Genomic DNA, 21,257 nt, shown 5'->3' with positions numbered 1-21,257 from the left:
AATAGGTAAACACTTTTTTAAAGAGATAAAACAAAGTACATAAACTTTAATTACAAAATGTATGGAACGCCCAACACCTTAAAGAAAAAAACAAAACCAAATCTCAGAAAACTGAGTCCCTTCCCCTCCAACACAAAGCAGCTCCATGAACCTTCATTCTGTCCATATTCTTTAGAGGTCTTAGTTCCCTCACTCCCACAAGTCCTGGGGTCATGGTAGTAATGGCCATGTGGTCGTGAAACATTTGATGACTGGCCTACAGTCATCAGTATATAAAGCAGATTAGAGGTACAATGGAACCAGCAGTAAAATTAACAAGCAGGTCTGAATCTATAATTTGGTTTCCTTTAAAAAAAAAAAAAAAAAGTTGGTGGTATACAAGTAAATTCACATAACACGGTCACTGGCTAGAGGACTGTTTTTCCGAATCTAGAGTGAGCAGCCAATACCAAATCTGGGGGACGAGGGGAATGCAAAGTCTTTCCAACCTGAACAGCAAAAAAAAAAAGATTTCTCTGCTTCTGGCCTACATCCAAGGGCTCTAACAAAACACTCAGGGAACATTTGGCTCACCACTGCCTCTTATCATTATCAGAGAGTTTCTCAGCTCATCCCTCCAGACCACCGACCCTCGAAAATCTGGAACGGTTTCCTAAAATAGCAAAGGGGGAGGATGGTGGGGCGAGGGGAGGGGTGGCAGCGGGAAAGGAAGGCAGAGTTTCCAAAACGCACATTTGCAGCAGAAATGTCAAGAGCATAATGTAACCCCTGTTGTCAATAACTCTGCTTCTGACACGACGAGAGAAGAATCTGATTTGGCACGAGGAATACGCACCCTGATCTTCAGGCGCGGGGGCACACACGAGTTAGGTACAGCATTGTGGCCAAAGCTTATATAGGAAGTACTTCACTTCCTATTCTAACAAACCCACAAAGCTGTGGATAAAGATACGAGGCCAGCAAAAAAAGGGAAAAAAAGGCAAGGAAATGCCAGACATCAACCTCTGGTTCTCCCTGTAGTTACACCGGGTCTGGGAGCAGGAAGCCAGTGGTCTGGAGAGGGATCACGCTGGAGGAGAGACTCCGGTCAGCATGAGCGGTGGAGGCGCCAGGGGGTCGGCAGGCATGGCTCTAAGGCCAGCACCCTGAGTGTCCGGGAGAGGTCCCAAGGAACCCAGGCGAACTGCAAGGTGCCCACGCCCTTGGGCCTGAATCCCACCCACCCCCCCCGCAACCAGCCTTGGGGGACACACTTAAGCAGTCGGGGCTCCACCTTCCAGTCGCCAAGAGTCATCCACCCCACGGCCATCACCAGGAAAACTGGGAAGGTGGAGCTGTTGAGGGACCGTCACTTAAGCTCTCATCTGGATCAACAGCAGGACTCAAAGATGGGTTAAAAACTGAGTCTGCGGAAAGGGAGAGTTGGCCTGGGCAAGTCCTTTCGAAAGGACTGTCACCTAACGACAGGACGGGGGCGGGAGCCTGGTTTGGGGGCCAGTTCCATGGAGCTGATGAAGCTCAAGACGGAGAGTGGGGGGGCTCAGGACACACACCCAAACACACGCACACCAGCCGCCTCCTGGGATCTCTCAGAACAGGACGGGCACTCCGGCCCACCCAAGCCCGCGCCACGCAGACACCAGCTGCCACCAGAACAAAGGCCTGATGAATCGGAAACTTGTGGAAAAGGACAGACACGCTCTTCCTCAAGGGGCTTCCAGGAACCCGGCAGCCAGGGCCCTCCGCACCCGAGATCTGCCTCTGAGGGCCAGCCCGTCCGCCCACTGCTGCACTTGCTGCTTTTTTGCCCCCAGTGACTCTATGGCCCCAGGACGCAGGCCAGGGTTTCAACCCGAAACCCTACTCTGTGAGGCCCCTTTTACAATCTGGGTGCTTTCTTACTCTGTTCCTCAAAAGCAGAACGAAGGCTTGAATTACAGGCTGAACCTCCTCCTTAATCATCACATGGATGTCGGAATTCAATTGCCTTTAAGGTCAACTCAGCCCACAGTGTAGAGATCAAACCTTAAGGCTCAGTCCCCTCAGAGGCCATCACCAACATCCCCCAAACCCTCACAGACCCAGCACCCTGCCTTCAAAGCCTCTAGGACAAGAGGAAGTCTGCCCTCCTAACTTTACGTGGTTTTTTTTTTTTTTTTTGGCTGTGCCAAGTTTATTGCTGTGCAGACTTTTCCCTAGTTGCAGCAAGCAGGGGTTCCTCTTAGCTGCCCTGTGAAAGCCTCTCACTGTGGCGGGTTCTCCACTTGCAGAACACAGGTTTTAGGGCGCTTAGGCTTTAGGAACTGCAGTTCCTGGGCTCCAGAGTACAGACTCAGTAGTGATGGGGGCACAGGCTTAGCTTCTCCTCGGCACGTGGGATCAACCTGGATCGGGGCTTGAACCTGTGTCCCCTGCCTTGGCAGGCAGATTTTTCACCACGGAGCCGCCAGGGAAGCCCCCCCACCTTCCTACTTTTTTCCGGGCAGTCAGCTCAGCTGGTTAGTTCGGATGGTGACAGGGCCACTCCCAGGGGTGAGTTCTTCACAAAGGCCAGCAAGGCTGCCACAGGAGAAGAGCCTCTGCTCTGAAGGTGCTGGGGTCACACGACTGAGTAACCCTACCACCCACTGCTGGCAACAGGAAGCACAGGGCCACGTCAGTGTCAGCATCACGTCACCTGAAAGAACTGCGGCTACACCGGCTCCCCACCCCCACCGCGCACGTCCACGGGATGACCCCCCCATCACTGTCCCAACCTCCACCCACTCTCTCCAAGCGGCCCCTACTTCTCCACCCCCCGCCACCTCTGAGAACGGCAGCTCTGTCCTTTCAGTTCCGTCCCTCTCCCCCCACCCCGCCCCACCCCACATCCAGTCCTAGGCAGAGTCCACCAGCTCCACCTTCAAACTCCCCAGGATCGGACCACTCTGCACCACGACCCCGGTCCAATCTGTTACAAATGCTTACCTGGTCCAGCAAAAATCTCAGCTTCCCCCTCGGGCCGTCCCCACCCGAGGTCAACTCCTGGGCTCAAGATCCTCCCAGTCTCCCGCCTCCCTCAGAATAAAATCCAGAGTCATTCTTTCTTTGTTAATACTTTTTATTCAAACGGTGTTGATTTACAACTGTGCTCCTTTCTGCTGCACCGCAAAGGGATTCAGTCAGACACACCTACACTCTCTCTTCCAGAGTCACTCTTGATGGCCTATGGGACGTGGCCCCGGCAACCGTCTCCGGAAATTCCCGTCTCCCACCCTCTCTCTCGCTCTTGCTGCTCCATCCACGACGGCCCCGCTGCCACTTCCCAGCCGTGTCAGCTAGCATCCCGGCTGGAGCACCTGATAACGTGATCCCTCTGCCTAGCACACCCTTTCCCCGAGTCGGATGCGCAGGTGACCCCCGCACTTCCTAAAAAAAGCAAAAGGCCCCCTTCCCCGCCTACAGACAGGCCCCGGGGACGGAGCAGCCTCCATACAACAGCCCCGGCCCACACCCCTCTCCCCAGGCTCCCTCACTCACCCGGCCTCCAGGAAATGAGGGACTCTCAAAAGGGGGGAGAGCCAGCCACTCGGGTTTCTCACTTTGTCTGTGATGAGTGACACTCCTCCGGCAGACGGCAGGCAGAGGGGCCTCGGAGGGGTGACTCAGCGGGGACACATCCTTGTCACTTCTAAGAAGCCACCCTTCAGCACGTCCATGCTCGTGGTTTGGGGTTTCTATTTGCAGACCGGGGTGCTGGGGAGTGGCTTACAGTATAGAACAAGTGTTTTGAGGATGTCTAACTGGTTTTTGACTAGAGAGAGTCACAGATGGTGACAAATTAATGTTACACACAGTCAACACCGGGCGGTCAGTCGGCTCCTAGACGAGCTCTCCACGTGCGCGCCGCATGTTTATTCCCGCACAGACATACGTGGGAAGAATTGCACGCAACCCCACGGACTGTAGATCACCAGGCTCCTCTGTCCATGGAATTCTGCAGGCGGGAACGCTGGAGCGGCTGCCATTTCCTTAAAGCACACAGGCTCTGATTTAAAAGACCTCCCTGGCCGTCCGCCGGCAAAGGCCAGGCTTCACTGTCTCCACGTTCCTTCATCTTTCCCTGGTCCCTCCGTACCCCAAAACAAAGCTCAAATTGATAACTTTCACGACCTCAGATTTCTTACATCTCTGAGCCCCAAAAAAATGAAGAGTGTGACATGTGCAAAATTCTACCCACCCCCTCACCCTGGGGGGACGCCACCTTCCAGAGAGTCACAAAAGGATCTGAAAGCAACAACATAAAAATCCCACCCAAGATTTCTGGCCCATCTGAAGGGCAAGCTTCATGGTCACAGAAACCAGAGGGGCTGGGATCTCCCCCCCAACCCCACCCCAGCCATGGAGGATACACACAGGCCGGCCCCCCGCGTTGGTTACCACGAGGACAGAAATAGGCGTGACGCACCACTCTGGGCACCTCAAAACCCCGCCTGTGGCAGCTGGTTCTTAAATCGTGCGGCACCGTGAAGCTGGCGAAGGGCTCTCTCAACGCTTCCCACTGGCCTGCATTCTTGCGCCCAGTCCCCACCTACGGCAGACACCCTGGAATCCAAGACCCACCCCGCCTCCAGGGAGACAGGGACTGAGCCCCTCCGGAGCACGGAAGCCATGCAGAAGTCCTCGGGGGCTTCAGGACCTTCTACCAAAAAACGAAATCAGGAGGCTCTCTCCCCCCCACTCCCCCAGGGTGGTGGACTATTGCGGCCACCACAGGAAGGAGGGCAATACCAAGAAAACAGCAGGAGAGAGCCCAGGGCCACCTGACATATGGCACCTGGCACCTGCCCCAACCCCACACCTCCTATCAGCAAGCTCCTCCTTGTGTAAGCAAACTCGAGCTGGGCTTTCTGCTACTCAGGAGCTGGAGGAATCTTGAAGGATGGAGCCTCAGAACCGCAGAAGCCTGGATGCAAACTCGACCCTGAGAATCACACGGCCCCGTGGTTTTAAAACTTTAAATGATGGAAACACTTCTTTCTCAAAAGAACTCTCCCATGGAGTGCCAATGTACAGGATGGATGAAGAAGAAACGCCCTTGTGTTGAAGCAAAAAAATCCCCTGGATACTAACAGAGAACCCGGGGGGAGGGGGGGGGGGGGGGCTGCAGAGGAACCAGCTAAAAATATCACTGACCTGAGCACAGAGCCCTAACTTGCAGAAAGAAAGCAATCAACGCCACCACCACCGTTTATGACCACTAAGGATGGCTAGGCAATTAGACACACTCTGGTTCTCACACCACCCTAAAAACGTGATTAGCACCCTGACTTGACACAGAAGAAAATCAAAACCTCAGCAGGTCAGTTAACTGGCCTGAGGCTTTTTTACAACTAGTAAAGGGGAGAAAGAGTCCACATTCGAAAGCAGGACAGTGACTTCCAAAACTCCACTCCCAGCCCTCCTGGGGAGGAAGCCGGGACGCAGAGGAAAGAGGGGACTGGCCACCGCCAACTCAGAAACCCCTCCGTGTGGACTCCAGCTGCAGGCAGTACACACTGTCCTCTGCCAGCGGCCGTCAGCGAGGGTCCAGCAGCTGTCTCCGGGCAGGAGCAGGGCTGGGAGTGATGTTTAGGAGGCCGGAAAAGCACCTAAGACCAGCCACAGGGACACGCCAGCCAGAGGAACGCCCTGCCCATCCCCCGGCCTCCCCCCAGCAACTTGCAGCCAAGCTTCAACAACTGCTCCCAGCCCCATCCCGCACGGCTGTGCAAAAAGAGGCCACGCGCGTCCCAGCGGAGCCTCAACGCAAAGAGCACAACCAGGAGGCACCAGCCGTCGCAAGGGCACCCAGACCGTAAAAACGAGATGACAAACGCCAACAAAGGAACTGGGCCCAAGGAAAGAGCAATTCACAGGGCGATCCGAGGAGAGCTCCACGTCTTCCAAGGGATGAGGGAAGTCGTGGCAACGATGCAGAGGCAGCTGTGAGAATACATCAACTCTGGACGCTGCTGGAATGTTTCTAAGAAACAGAAAAAGTTGAAGAGCTTACCACCAACAGAACGGCTAGGCTAGGAAACGGGACAGAAGACATTCTTCTGGAACCCTGCCACAGTGGCAGTCAGATACAAAGTATAAACGACAAAGTGTATGTTATGATAAAGAAAGGCTGAGAGGCACAATGAGGAAACTTCCACCCAAAGAAAGAAACTTATTTTTCCAAACACACAGAACACGCAACTCAACGAGGTTCTAGGCCACAATTTCACACTTTTACTGCCCACATGAGGGGAAAATTCCATCTACCTAGAGAGTGAAAGATTTTTAAAAACTGGTGGATCCAAGAAGTTCAAATAGCTAGCATTTTGGGGTACAAGAAGGAAATATTTAGAACGGAAGGATGAAAAAATGTATGTATCAAAACCCATAAGTAGCATAGTACTCAGGGCAAAGAAACACACAGCTTTAAATTTATAGTTTAGTCGTGCAAGCTGATTTAAAAGATCTAAGCTTTCAATTTAAATTAGAAAAAAAAAAAAAGAGGAGAAACAACAAAATCCGAGTGTACAGCACAGGAAACTACAATCAATATCTGTAATAAACCAAATGGAAAAGAAAATGAAAAAGAGTATGTACGTATAACTGAATCACTTTGTAACACAATATTGTAAATCAACTCTACTTCACTAAAAAAAAATTTTTAAAGAAAATTTAAAAATTTTTTTAAGAAAAAAAATTTTTAAGAAAAATCAGAGAAATTAAAAAAAAATTTTTTTTAAGTTGACAAGAGAGCATAAATGAATAAAATAAAAAATTAATGGTGACAAAGATGGTAAAATAAATACTAGTTCTTTTGAAAAGACTAGAAAGACTAGAAAAATCTTTAGTAAACATAATTAAGGGAAACAATACATAAATAAACGTCAGAATTTTTAAAATTCACCTACAGATTCGAAAGGTATTTCCAAAAGCATGAGAGTAGATGCTACATATTTATATGTGAATACATAATTAAAATCACAATTTCCTAGGAAAATACAGATTATCAAAACGTGCTCAAGAAGTATAGAATCTGAGTAAACAGACTAAACTGAAACAGTAATCAAAACTCCTCTTCCACTACATTCCATCTCCACAAAGGCATGAGGCCCAAACAGCTTTACTACTGAGTTCTACCAAAATTTAAGGAACAGAAATTGTCCATCCTATACAAAAACTATTCCGTATCATACAATATACTAAAAACTAACTGGCTCTTCCCACAAAGCAAAACATTCTTGATACTAAATTCATCCAAGAATAATACAGCAAAGAAAGTTTCGGCCTGAACTCACTTAAAAACACAGTTGCAAGCTTCCTACATAAAATATCAGGAAATGTATGCGTGGGTGCTCAGTCATGTCAGACTCCTTGTCACCCCACAGACTGTAGCCCACCAGGTTTCACTGTCCATGGAACTTTCCAGGCAAGAATATCGAAGCGGGTTGCCATTTCCTTCTCCAGGGGATCTTCCCAACCCAGGGATTGAGCCTGCATCTCCTGCATTGGCAGAAGATTCTTTACCACTGAGCCACTGGGGAAGACGGGGTGCTCTTAACATCCCACAGTGCAAAGGACAGACCCCACAACAAATGTTTATCCAGGCCAAATGTCAGATGTGCTAAGGCTGAGAAACCTTGGTACAAAGATTTTGTAGGCTACAAAAAGCCTGATTTAAAAAGAGGAAAAAAAGGTAAATTGAAGTTCATCAAAATTAAGAAATACCTATTTTCCAAAGGACACATTAAGGAAAAAAAAAAGCAATCCAAAGACTGGGGAGAAAATATACACTATACAGACCTGAGGAAGGACCTGACTTCAAAAACATAAAGAACTCTTAAAGCACAAAAAGACAACCCCCAAAAAGTGTGTTCAGGGATGAGGGGCAAGAGATTTTTTTGAGACTCACACACACACAAAAAAAGATATTCAAATGGTCAATAAGCACATGAAAGACGTTCAACCTCATGAGGCATCCAAATAAGTCCAAGAAAAGAAGTTCAACATCACGAGGCAGCAGGGGTGTGAAAATTAAAATCACACTGAGATACCACTACAAACCCACTCGGATGGCTAAAATTAAAAAGACTGATAGGCTCAAGTGCTGACAAGGATACAGAAACACCGGAACTCTCACACTGATGACGGAGATGCCACATGGACAACCACTTCAGAAGTCAGTTTGCAGCTCCCATAAAATCAACCCTCACTCCCCAGCCACTGAACAATCTCACTCCTAGGTATCTTTCCAAAAATAGCGGCTATGTCCACACAAAATCTTGTACATGAATATTTACAACAGCTTTGTTCGTAACAGCCCAAAAAACTAGTAACATCTAGATTAGTCTTGGGTCCAAAAAAAAAAAAAAATCAAAACTTAGATTACACATTACTTAAAATTAACAAAAGAAATTCAAAAGTTTAATAAAATAAAATTAGCAAAAGGGGAGCAGGGGTGGCCACCAGTTCTCTGGATCCACTGCTGTCCAGTTGGTGGTGTCTCCAGCTCTAACCCCTCCCAGTTTTCCCCTCTACTTAAGAAACATCGATGGATCACTTGGAGAATAAATGAGTCCTTTGTCACCTTGCCAGGATTAAAGGTGAAGAGACACCATTAACAAGAATTCAGGCCTCTGTCCCTCACTGGTCATGAGTCAGCTATGAGGAAAATACAAAGGACTCACAGGTATATCCGATCTCAGCTACCTCCATCTCCATGACTAGTGGCGTCATGGCCAAGAGGGCTCGTGGCTGGGGCAATAAAAAAAGGAAAAAAAAAAAAAAAAAAAAGGAGAAAAAGAACAGTATCTGCAAAGTAATGAGCTACCTTCTACTGTCAGTCCCAACTCTGCGACCATCGTGAATTCTTTTTCCAGCACAGCACAGTTATACATGCCAAGATCAAAATAAAGATGAGACATCTAAATGATTCCATTCAACCCCATCTTTTAAAACTCCCTTTGTGAAACACTGATAAAAGATATAAAGCCCAATCAGGAGTTCATTCCCTGGGACTTTTGTCGGGATGATGGTCTAAGAATTAAAGCATGTGTCTACCCACAGTTAATAATCTTGGGCTACACACACACTTATTGTTGCAAGAAACATATACACACAAATGGATGTGATCCAGGTTCAACATGTGGCCCAAATTAGGCATATAAGCACTGTTCCTTCGGAAAAATCGCAGGGAAAAAAATGTCTCCTTAGAGACATCAACTAAACCAACCTCAACTCCCAGCTGGCTTCATTACTCTCTTGTCCTCAATATAATAAATAAAAAAAGAGTTGCAGCGTTTATACAGAAACAATTGGGGGAAAGTTTGTTCTAAACAGACTTTAAGGTACTTAACTACTTAAATCAAGACAGCCCAAAGCATTATTTTATAACTCGTATAAACTGTTAAGCCTTCACTCATTAAGAATGTTGTTAACACCAAAATAAAGGGTGGAAAGTCACCCATTACCACGCATGTGTAGAATGGCCTTTTACAGAGTGTATCTCGTATGGAAGAGGGTGAAGCTGTGGACAAGCGGAGGGCCTTCTGGTCTCTTCGGGTGGCTCCGCACAGCCTCTGGCCTCTGCCCCCGACCTCCTGGCCCCGCAGACCCTGCCCCCCGGCCTCTGCACAGCCCACACAGCTCAGCACTCCGCGCCCCAGCCCCGTCGTGCCTGCCAGACCCACCGGCGGCCACGGCGGTCTCTGGAATCCAGTGCTTTCTTTGTCCCACACACCACCTCCCAAGAAACAGCCAAGGGATTAAAACCCCCGACTTCTTCCACGGCACAGGACTCGCTGGGTGCATCCATCCTCACCAAGCTTCAGGAACGCACGACTCAGGCTATCCGAAAGGACACGTGCTCAAAGTGCTGGGAGAGCAGATACGCTCTGGGCCGCTGGCCGTCGTCATCCCTGCTTTGCAGCACCCGGCTGAGGATGCTAAAGCCGCTGCGGGCACGGTCCCTCTTCTGCTGCCTGCATCCCTTCTGATAATGAGCCACTTGGGGACGACCCCTGCCCACCACACTCACCCCAGGAGGGGTCTGGGCCACATGGCAGGCCCGCAGGCCTCCCTGAAGTGGGCCCCAACTTCCCTCCTGTTGGTCCTAAGGGTCCACAGGCGAAAGGTACCCCCTACCCTGGGGTCTAGAGAGCTGGATTTGGGAGAAGAGGCCGCTGCCCCAGAAATCAAACCCCCTTTCCAGTGACCGTGAGACCTGCCTGCCAGGGTTCTTGCAGCCGCCAGAAGTATCTGGGAGCCCCAAACCTGCGAGAGGGGAGCTGGGGACTGCACCAGGCACCAAACCACCAGAAACCGGGAGAGTCTTCCATGGAAAAACGTGTTCCTTGTTACCAGCAACCAGCTCGCGGACGTTTGGAATGTGACCCCATGTCCGTGGGGACCGCTGCCACCAACTAGCAGTGCAAACACCAAGAGCAGAAGTCTGCTCTTCACACTCACCGTGAGGCCTGGGCAGCTATTTACGGACGGACGCCCAGGGCTGGCAGAAAAGGCCGCCGTAAACAGCCTGCTTCAGGGCTACTAGGTAGAATTTTTCAAAATGGACTTCAAGACATGATCGGCCCACATTCCCATTCAAATAGGCACTACAGTGAAAGAACTTTTAGGCAGTCTGACTTTATTCAAGGAAACAGATGTTTTTTTAAAAAACCCCTTTCCCTGGGTGGGGGGGAATGTCTTCAGTGTTTAAGCCAAGGTATGCATTTGAAACGGGAAAAAACAAGACGAATTTCAAATTTCAGGGAGTGGGTCTGAAGTAGAGACTGTTAAAGGCAGCTCTGGAGAAGTCTGAATGTGAAACCAGAGCAGTAACGGGGAAAAAACGTGCCGACGCCCAGCTGCGACCTGGCTGGCACTGCAGTCCTCAGAAGCCTGGCAGAAAGGACCTGTCCTAAGACCACAGAAGCTACATGCTAAAAAAATGCAAGTCCCCCAGGACACGGTCAAGCACTTGCTAAGTTAGGCCCACGTGTGACCGTGAGGAGAGGCATTTCAAGATACAACGGCCATTTCCTACTGGACCAAGAGGCCAAGTTCTATCTGGAGATGAGTTTGTGAACCACGGTCCAGGCGCTGGGAAGACTATCCTAAAGCAAAAGCGTGAGTCCCTTGCAGCAGTGCCAGAGTAGGAGTCTGCCCTTGAGGCCAACTTTATTAAGAAATCAATTCCAATCTGCCAGCAACCTAGACTTCAACATCGCTGAGCCAAGCTGAGCTCATTTCTCATGGATGCGTATGGTTACAGTAGCCATTACCCCCAAAACGTCTTCCTTCAAAGATCAGTCACAGCCTAACCTTGGGTCAGTGACTGTGGCTTTTCACTGTAACAGGGGGCTTCTATGAGTAACTATGTATCTTAGGGCAGTTAACTAGCCTACAAACTAATGTGCAGTTAACTCTCCCTCCTGCCCCCCAATACCTTTCCAAAAAAGGACAAAGAATATGGGCGTTTCTGCTTCCATTGTGCGTTCAGCCTAACTCTCCTCAGAGTAATAATTTCTGCAAGTTCTCAATTCGGGGGTAATAAGACCATCTCTATTGCAAAGGAAGACTAAGAACCCCATACACCTTACCACAAACTCAAAATTCAGCTCCAAGTGGGCTAAACTTCGCTTCATTCTGAGAGGTAACTTGCTAGCGCCAGGGATAACTGCTGACTTGTTTGTCCACGACTCTTTCAGAACTTTTCACCCCTTTTCCACCAAGGTTTAAAAAATTAAATAAAAGCTGTATTTTCCATCATCCTAAACAGTCCAGAGAAGGTTGGTTAGAAAAATACATGGAATCGGCAGTTCTCCAACCCCGGGACTCCCGGCCATGGCAGGACACTTAACAGTCCTCACTGGGACCACTATTATACAATCATGGTTCCCAAAGCAAAGGACTCCACTAGAATAATCCACCCGGAGACAATGACATCATGTGAACAATGAGACAGGAAGTTCAGCTCGCAGAAGTGAAGGATGAAGTCTCGAAAACCAATACTGGATGACCATCCTCCATTCCCCCGATTTAAAAAAAAGTCAAGTTCTGCAGAAAAAGCTACTTTAAAAATGGAAAACCCACATGGAGGAAATCAATCATCAAATGATACCAACCCACCCCCCCCCCCTCCCAACTCCACGGCCATTCCTGTGGGTGAGTCTGTCCACCTTAAGGGGCGCCTCTGAAGCCCAGCTGGTGGAACTTTGGGGGAAACGTGGAGTCGGAACAAAGCGAAGTCGGGGGTTCCTGCGTCCTCCCAACTTTTTCAAAGGCGCACCGCTGGGCATGAGGGCGCCCGCAGGGTGTCACCCGGCCGCCCGCACGCACACGAAGCCGCCCTGGACTTGGTGACAGCCACAAGTGGCCGGACGGCGGACCCCGGGCCAGCGCCGGCCGAGCGCCCCACACCCCCTGCCCGTGGGCACCGATCCCCCCTGGGTCTCTTATCCTTCGCCGGCACGGCGGCAACTTTCCGTTGGAGACGGGCGGACCCAAGGAGATGGCTTGGGTGCCTCCCCGGGGGCGCCCCCTGCACCCCCATCCCGCCCGCCGCGCGCTGGGGCGCCGCGACTGAAGCCGGTGCCCCGGCGAGCCACCCACCTGCACAGCTCGGGGAACTCGGCGCCCTGGGTGCCCGCGGCCCCGGGAACCCAGCCCGGCGGCAGCAGCAGCAGCAGCAGCAGCAGCTGCAGCAGGAGCGGGCACCGCGGCGGGCGCCCGGCGGGCGCGGGCCCCAGGTGCGAGCTCCGGCCGGCGGCCGCCTCCATCGCGCCGGGCCCGGGCTGTGCGTCCGGAACCCGGCGAGCGGCGAGCGGCGGCCGGGGGCGGCGTCCGGGACACGGGTGTGCAGCCAGGGCGGCAGGCGGAGACGGACAGGAGCGCGAGGAGCTGAGGACTAGCCGGGGGAGCGCGAGGGGCGCGCGGCTCTTCTGGGCTCGGCGGCGGCCCCGGGGCCTATCACGTGACCGCCGGCCGGCCCCGGCCCCGCCCCCGCCCCGCCCCGCTCACGTGACAGCCTTGTTCAGGTGATCCCCGCCCGCCCGGCTCCGCCCAGGCCCGGTCACGTGAGCGCGGCCCCGCGCTCGGCCGGAAGCGGCGCGGCGCGCGCGCGCGCGCAGGTGCTAGAACCCCAGGCCTGCAGTGCCCGCCGCTACCCCGCGGGATCCCAGCCTCCGTGTCTCCCCCGGGGGCGCTCTCGGGGGATGGAGGTGCTGCCCAACGTGGACTCCCAGCTTCCCACCCTCGACCGACAGGGAGGGGAAAATGAGGTTTAGACCTAAGTGCTGTAAAGGCCGCCGCGCAGCCCTGTTACCATACATTCGACCCCTTGATGAATGGGAGCCCACGTTTCTTGCCCTACGGGGGGCCGACCGCTGAGCCCTGCACCGCGGTGTTCCCACCGTTACAACCCAGCAGAGCCTCTCACAAACCTTCTGTGGCAATGTGATTTCCCAAGCGTGGGCTTCCTACAGCAAGGAAGGCAGCCCAGATACAGGAACTTGAAACATAAAGGGTGACTGTCGAGCGAGTGCCGCTCAGCAAAAGCTTTTTAATCGCTCTGTTCATGTATTTTGTTAAGCCCATAACTCTGTGAATGGCTGAGCTAGGCACAGTGAGAATAAGAAGGTGAATCTGAAAAGTCATGAACTCAAGTTTACCTGAGACAGAATAATCTGATTATTGTATAGAATAACCACGATGATAACGGTTCATCTTTTTTTTTTTTTTTAATATTTATTTACTTTGCTGGGCCACGTCTTCATTGCCTCATGGAGGAGCTAGTTACCTTATCCGGGATGGAACCCAGGTGCCCAGTATTGGAGGTATGCAGCCTTAGACACTGGACCACCAGGGAAGTCCCCTGTCAATGCTTTTTTAATGCTTACTCCATATAAGACACTGTACGAGCAATAAACATACATGAATCCAGGAACCTTATTCTAAAAGAGGAACAGAGGCACAGAGATGTTAAGTAACTTAGGCAAAGCCACTTTGATGCGGCAAAGCTACTTTGATGCAGCAAAGCAGAAATTCAAACACTTACAGTAATAGCTAACGTTTATTGAGCAAGTTAATTATGTGCCAAGTATAGTTCTGGTGTTTTGATTTAGCTCATTTAATCTTAACACAGTCCTGTAAGAGAGAGATCTTCATAGCACCCACTTTATAGAAAAGGAAGCTGAGGCACAGACAGATTAAAAAGCTTGCTGGTCACATGGCTACCAAGTGGAGATGCCAGAGTCTAAGCCCAAGCCAGACAGAGCCTGCAGCTTAGCCATGGTGGGATATTGCCAAAGAGGAATATGGCCCAAGAAAGGAAAGTTGTGGTCCTAAGAGGGTGCTCAAATGTCCCACTGAGGGCATCCTAAAAGGGTTCATATTTTGCACAACAACCGTGTTAAAATTGCTACAGCCAAAGATCTTCAGTGGAAACTGAAGCCATAAGGTGAAAAATAATTGCAAGCTAGAAAATTCACTTTGTCTAAAAGGATGTTTCTCTACTAAAGAAAAATATATCTTTACAATGGAAAAATCTAGTGGAACCATCTTGATCAAGTGATTAAAATTCGTGGCACCAATATTTGGAAAAAATAGTATTTTCTGCTTCCTAACATGACACAATTTCTTCCTAAATTGAAAAAAGTAGGGAAAACCGCTACGCCATTCAGGTATGACCTAAATCCAATCCCTTAGGATTATACAGTGGAAGTGACAAATAGATTCAAGGGATTAGATCTGATAGAGTGCCTGAAGAACTATGGATGGAGGTTTGTGACATTGTACAGGAGGCAGGGATAAAGACCATCCCCAAGAAAAAGAAATGCAAAAAGGCAAAATGGTTGTCTGAGGAGGCCTTACAAATAGCTAAGAGAAGCAAAAAACAAAGGAGAAAAGGAAACATACACCCATTTGAATGCAGAGTTCCAAAGAATAGCAAGGAAAGAGAAGAAAGCCTTCCTCAGTGATCAGTGCAAAGAAATAGGGAAAACAATAGAATGGGAAAGACTAGAGATCTCTTCGAGAAAATTAGAGATACCAAGGGAACATTTCATGCAAAGATGGGCACAATAAAGGACAGAAATGGTATGGACCTAAGAGAAGCAGAAGATATTAGGAAGAGGTGGCAAGAATACACAGAAGAACTATACAAAAAGATCTTCACGACCCAGGTAATCACAATGGTGTGATCACTCAGCTAGAGCCAGACACCCTGAAATGTGAAGTCAAGTGGGCCTTAGGAAGCATCACTATGAACAAAGCTAGTGGAGGTGATGGAATTCTAGTTGAGCTATTTCAAATCCTGAAAGATGATGCTGTGAAAGTGCTGCACTCAATATGTCAGAAAATTTGGAAACCTCAGCAGTGGCTACAGAACTGGAAAAGGTCAGTTTTCATTCCAATCCCAAAGAAAGGCAATGCCAAAGAATGCTCAAACTACTGCACAATTGCACTCATCTCAGATGCTAATAAAGTAATGCTCAAAATTCTCCAAGCCAGGGTTCAGCAATACGTGAACTGTGAACTTCCAGATGTTCAAGCTGGATTTAGAAAAGCCAGAGGAACTAGAGATCAAATTGTCAACATCCGTTGCATCATCAAAAAAACAAGAGAGTTCCAGAAAAACATCTATTTCTGCTTTATTGACTATGCCAAAGCCTTTGACTGTATGGGTCACAGCAAACTGTGGGTGGAAAATTCTTAAAGAGATGAGAATACCAGATCACCTGACCTGCCGCTTGAGAAATCTGTATGCAGGTCGGGAAGCAACAGTTAGAACTGCACATGGAAAAACAGACTGGTTCCAATAGGGAAAGGTGTAGGTCAAGGCAGTATATTGTCACCCTGCTTATTTAACTTATATGCAGAGTACATCATGAGAAACACTGGGCTGGATGAACCACAAGCTGGAATCAAGATCACCAGGAGAAATATCAATAACCTCAGATATGCAGATGACACCACCCTTATGGCAGAAATCAAAGAACTAAAGAGCCTCTTGATGAAAGTGAAAGAGGAGAGTGAAAAAGTTGGCTTAACACTAAACATTCAGAAAACTAAGATCATGGCACCTGGTCCCATCGCTTCATAGCAAATAGATGGGGAACAGCAGAAACAGTGAGAGAAATTATTTTGGGGGGCTCCAAAATCACTGTACATGGTGACTGCAGCCATGAAATTAAAAGACGCTTGCTCTTTGGAAGAAAAGTTATGACCAACCTAGACAGCATATTAGAAAGTAGAGACATTACTATGCCAACAAAGGTCTGTCTAGTCAAAGCTATGGTTTTTCCAGTAGTCATGTGTGGATGTGAGAGCTGAACTATAAAGAAAGTTGAGCACCAAAGAACAGATGCTTTTGAACTGTGGTGTTGGAGAAGACTCTTGAGAGTCCCTTGGACTGAAAGGAGATCCAACAAGTCAATTCTAAAGGAAATCAGTCCTGAATATTCATTGGAAGGACTGATGCTGAAGCTGAAACTCCTCTTTGGCCACCTGATGCAAAGAACTGACTCACTGGAAAAGACCCTGATGCTGGGAAAGATTGAAGGCAGGAGGAGAAGGGGATGACAGAGGATGAGATGGTTGGATGGCATCAGCGACTCAATGGACATGAGTTTGAGTAAACTCTGGGAGTTGGTGAGGGACAGGGGGTCGTGCTGCAGTCCACGTGCTGCAGTGCTGGCGTGCTGCAGTCCACGGGGTCGCAAAGAGTCAGACATGACTGAGCGACTGAACTGAACTGAAAATGATGCAGACCATTCAACGTCACAGTAATCCAAGTTTATACTCCAATCACTAGTGCCAAAGAAGCTGAAGTTGAACAGTTTTATGAAGACCTACAAGATCTTCTAGAACTAACACCAAAAAAAAAAGACGTCCTTTTCATCGTAGGGGATTAGAATGCAAAAGTTGGAAGTCAATAGATACCTGAAGTAACAGGCAAGTTTGGCCTTGGAGTACAAAATGCAGCAGAGCCAACTCATTGGAAAATACCCTGATGCTGGGAAAGCTTGAGGGCAGGAGGAGAAGGGGACAACAGAGGGTGAGATGATTGGATGGCATCATTGACTCAATGAACCTGACTTTGAGCAAACTGCAGGAGATAGTAGGGGTCAGGGAAGCCTGACGTGCTGCAGTTCATGGGGTTGCAGAGTCAGACACAACTTGGCAACTGAACAACAACAACAAAATGAGGCAATGAAAAATATTGCTGATGGATAATATTTAAAAGATAATATAATGGTGACTCAGATGCAGATATAGAATGAACATGTGTCAAGATAATACTGAACTCTTTAACGTGAGAACCAGTAACCTGTTCCAACGGGTTCAAAAGAGAATCCAAAGACAACCCAACACATACACATACAGTCAGGAATGCTGAAGTTATGTTGCCTAAAAGATGGAAGATTAGTTAAGACCCATAGGTTAAATGGATGTCAAAGGAACAAAATTTGCAGTTCTAAAGATAAGAAGCCTAGACATTACCTTTACTATCCCACAATTTAGAGAACTGTAAAGCAGCTCAAAGATAATGAAAGCTGTAAAACCCTGTAGAATCAGATAACCCACAAAGTTGCATGAGACAGCATCTAGCTTTCCACTCAAGTTACCCAATAATTTTTTTAGTCCATTTCAAAGTCTTTCACAATTTCCCCCTATAGTGTACAGTATCACTTATGTGGTATTCTTGCCAAGATCTTTAACCTAAGTCAAAAATAAAATGATCAAATCCAGACTGTGAAACATTCTACAGAAAAACTGAACAAGACAATTCAAAAATGTTAGTGTTCTAAAAGACCTCCTCTGCTCCCACCCCCACCCCCCGCCCCACAACTCCAAAAAGGCAAGAGTAAACAGCAGACTGAGATACCAGGCAGCTGTTTTGTAAATAAAGTTTTACTGGAATGTAGCAGCATTCACTTATGTGTTGTCGATGGCTACTTTTGCCTACAGTGGCAGAATTGAGTGGTTGCCATAGAGCCTAAAGTATTTTACCATCTGTCCCCTACAGCCGAAGTTTGCCAACCCTGGTTCTAGATCAGCAGTTCTCAAAATTGTGTGTTTGGACCAGCAACTTTGGCATCACTTGGCAGCTTGTTAGAAATGCCAATTTGTGGGCCTCCCTCTGACCCACTGACTCAAAATCTTTGGAGATGGGCTCCAGAAAATTCGATCCCTAGCTTTCCAGGAGATTCTCATACACATGATGGTCTGAGAACTACTGTTGCAGAGGGGTGAGCAAGAGAATAGTCATGTCCCAGGTGTCCGGTGAGTTCCTGGGTTGGGCCGACAAGTGAAAGTCACTGGCTCTGTGCAGGAAGGCACTCAAGAGGAGGCTACAGTAAGGTGTGCAGACGTGCCTGCTAAGTCACTTCAGTTGTGTCCAATTCTTTGCGACCCCATGGACTATAGCCCACCAGGCTCCTCTGTCCATGGGGATTCTCCAGGCAAGAATACTAGAGTGGGTTGCCATGCCCTCCTCCAGGGGATCTTCCCAACCCAGGGATTGAACCTGCAACTCTTATGCCTCCTGCATTTGGAGGCAGGTTCTTTACCACTAACACCACCTGGGAAGCCCATAGTAAGGTGAAATATAGTTTATTTAGAGAGATACAGATTCTATAGGCAGAATGAAGTCCATCTCAGAAAGCAAGAGAGGCCTGAGATGTGGAGGTGGTTAGCTTTTATAGCCTGGATAATTTCATAGGCTAATGAGTGGGAGGATTATTCCAGTTATTTGGTGGAAGGGGTAGGGATTTCCAGGAATTGGGCCACATCCTACTTTTTGGCCTATTATGGTCAAGCATGTGAACTGTGATGGCATCTATGGGTGTGTCCTTTAGCTAATGTATTACAATGAGTGCATAATGAGGCCCAAAGTCTACTAGAAAACAGATCTTCAGCCATCTTGGACATAATTGATTCTAACCAGTTTTTGTTATGTCCTCAAGGGCTGTGTCACTCTTTTAATGGCTGTGCCCTGCCCTTCCCATTCGTCTCCCCACCACCCTGAATTAAAGGAGCATGAAAAGGCAGATGACACCACCCTTACGGCAGAAAGCGAAGAACTGAAGAGCCTCTTGATGAAAGTGAAAGAGGACAGTGAAAAAGTTGGCTTAAAACTCAGCATTCAGAAAACTAAGATCATGGCATCCAGTCCCATCACTTCATGGCAAATAGATGGGGAAACAATGGAAACAGTGGGAGATTTTATTTTCCTGGGCTCCAAAAATCACTGCATGTGGTAACTGCAGCCAAGAAATTAAAAGATGCTTGCTCCTTGGAAGAAAAGCTATGACCAACCTAGACAGCATGTTAAAAAGCAGAGACATTATTTTGCCAAGAAAGGTCTGTCTAGTCGAAGTTATGGTTTTTCCGGTAGTCATGTATGGATGTGAGAGCTGGACTATAAAGAATGCTTAGCCCCGAAGAATTGATGCTTTTGAACTGTGGTGTTGAAGAAGACTCTTGAGAGTAACTTGGACTGAAAGGAGATCCAACAAGTCTATCCTAAAGGAAATCAGTCCTGAATATTCATTGGAAGGACTGATGCTGAAGCTGAAACTGCAATATTTTGGCCACTTGATGCGAAGAACTGATTCATTGGACAAGACCCTGATGTTGGGAAAGATTAAAGGCAAGAGGAGACCAGGGTGACAGAGGATGAGATGGATGAATGGTATCACCAACTCAATGGACATGAGTTTGAGTAAACTCTGGGAGTTGGTGATGGACAGGGAAGCCTGGCATGCTGCAGTCCATGGGGTTGCAAAGAGTTGGACATGACTGAGTGACTGAACTGAACTGAAAAGGCAAGACAACAAAATGTGATGCATGACCCTTAACTAGAGCCCAGATACCAAAACTGGAAGGTGTAAGGGACAGTTGGGGATAATTGGTAAAACTTGAACATAAGTTGTATATTAGAAACTCTAAAGTCAAATGGTAGAGGGCATAACTCTTCTGTATTTCATTTAAATTTTTCAGCAAACCTTTGAAAAATCAGGACTTAAAAATATTAGCTCAAGACCTTGTGTTATGGGTTGTATTATGTCCCTAAAAAAGATGTGGGGCTTCCCTGGTGGCTCAGTGGTAAAGACTCCACATGACAATGCAAAAGATACAAGAGATTCAGGTTCGATCCCTGGGTCAGGAAGATCCCTTGGAGGAGGAAATGACAACCCACTCCAGTATTCTTGCCTGGAGAATTCCATGGACAGAGGAGCCTGGTGGGCTACGGTTCATGGGGTCACAAAGAGTCAGACATGACTTAGCAAGTAAAACACTAAACCATTATCATGAAAAAGATTTATTGAAGTCCTAATCCCTTTGACTTTGGAATATGACCTTACTTGGAAATACAGTTGTTGCAGAGTAATTTGTTTTCATTAGATCCTACCACAGGAGGGTGGGCTCCGTCCAGTGTGACTGATGCCATCATAAGAAATGGGGCAGAGACAGTGAGACACACAGGGAGAAGATGAGCTGGTGAGGAAGGAGAAGTGATGGATCCACAGGCCAAGGGATGCTTGCGTGAAAACCACATGGCAACACAGAGAAATGACTCTGGCCACAGATTGTGCTAAATTCTAGGCTTCTAGAACGTGATCCTGAAACAGAGCAGGATCCGATGATGCTTCCCCCCTCCCCACGTCCTCTGCCTGCCTTTTGTCTGTGAAAAACTTTAGTCGAAGAAGAAGTTTGATCAGAGAAATGAGAGCATGTGAGAACAAAGGAAAACAGCCAAAAGAGACCAAATAATAATAATGTATTCATTAAGCATAGTCAAGGACCTTGAGTTCTTTCTCAAGGGCTCTAGATAATGTTATGAACTGTATCCTGTGAGCTGCCTTATAGATACTGAAACACCAGGAGGAAGAAGTTAACTACATGGCGACCAGACATACCCATGACAGAAGCTGCCACAATTCTAAGAACTGGCCACAAATGCATGGGAACAAATGGACCCTGGAACTGAAGATTAACTGTACCTAAAACAACCAAGATGACACTGGTCAGACCACCAATGACCAATTTGAAGCTGCGTGTAGCACTGTCAGAGCTGCATGTAGCCCTCTCACGCACCGCACCCCCCAACTCTGTCTATAAAAGCTTTCACTCTCTGCCTGTCAGGGGTGGGGAGTCGGCCTTTGGACAGATGTCCACCACCCTTCATCCCCTGCAAATTGCCAGCATCTGAAATAAAGCAAACTTTTCCTTTC

General features: G+C 48.3%; 1 protein-coding gene across 1 annotated transcript in view; it reads right to left on the bottom strand.

The window, feature by feature from the left end:
• The window catches only part of IGF2R (insulin like growth factor 2 receptor), a 101,540-nt gene extending 88,743 nt beyond the window's left edge, over positions 1-12,797 (bottom strand). Inside the window, exon 1 of the mRNA XM_061130501.1 lies at positions 12,631-12,797. Coding sequence (XP_060986484.1) covers positions 12,631-12,797 — 167 coding nt within the window. The remainder of the gene's footprint in view (positions 1-12,630) is intronic.
• Positions 12,798-21,257: the final 8,460 nt, after the last annotated feature.

Source organism: Dama dama, chromosome 26 (assembly GCF_033118175.1).
Source record: "Dama dama isolate Ldn47 chromosome 26, ASM3311817v1, whole genome shotgun sequence".
NCBI classification, from domain to species: Eukaryota; Metazoa; Chordata; class Mammalia; order Artiodactyla; family Cervidae; genus Dama; species Dama dama.
Note: the sequence above shows the minus strand (reverse complement) of the source record. Positions and strands in the feature narration are given on the sequence as shown.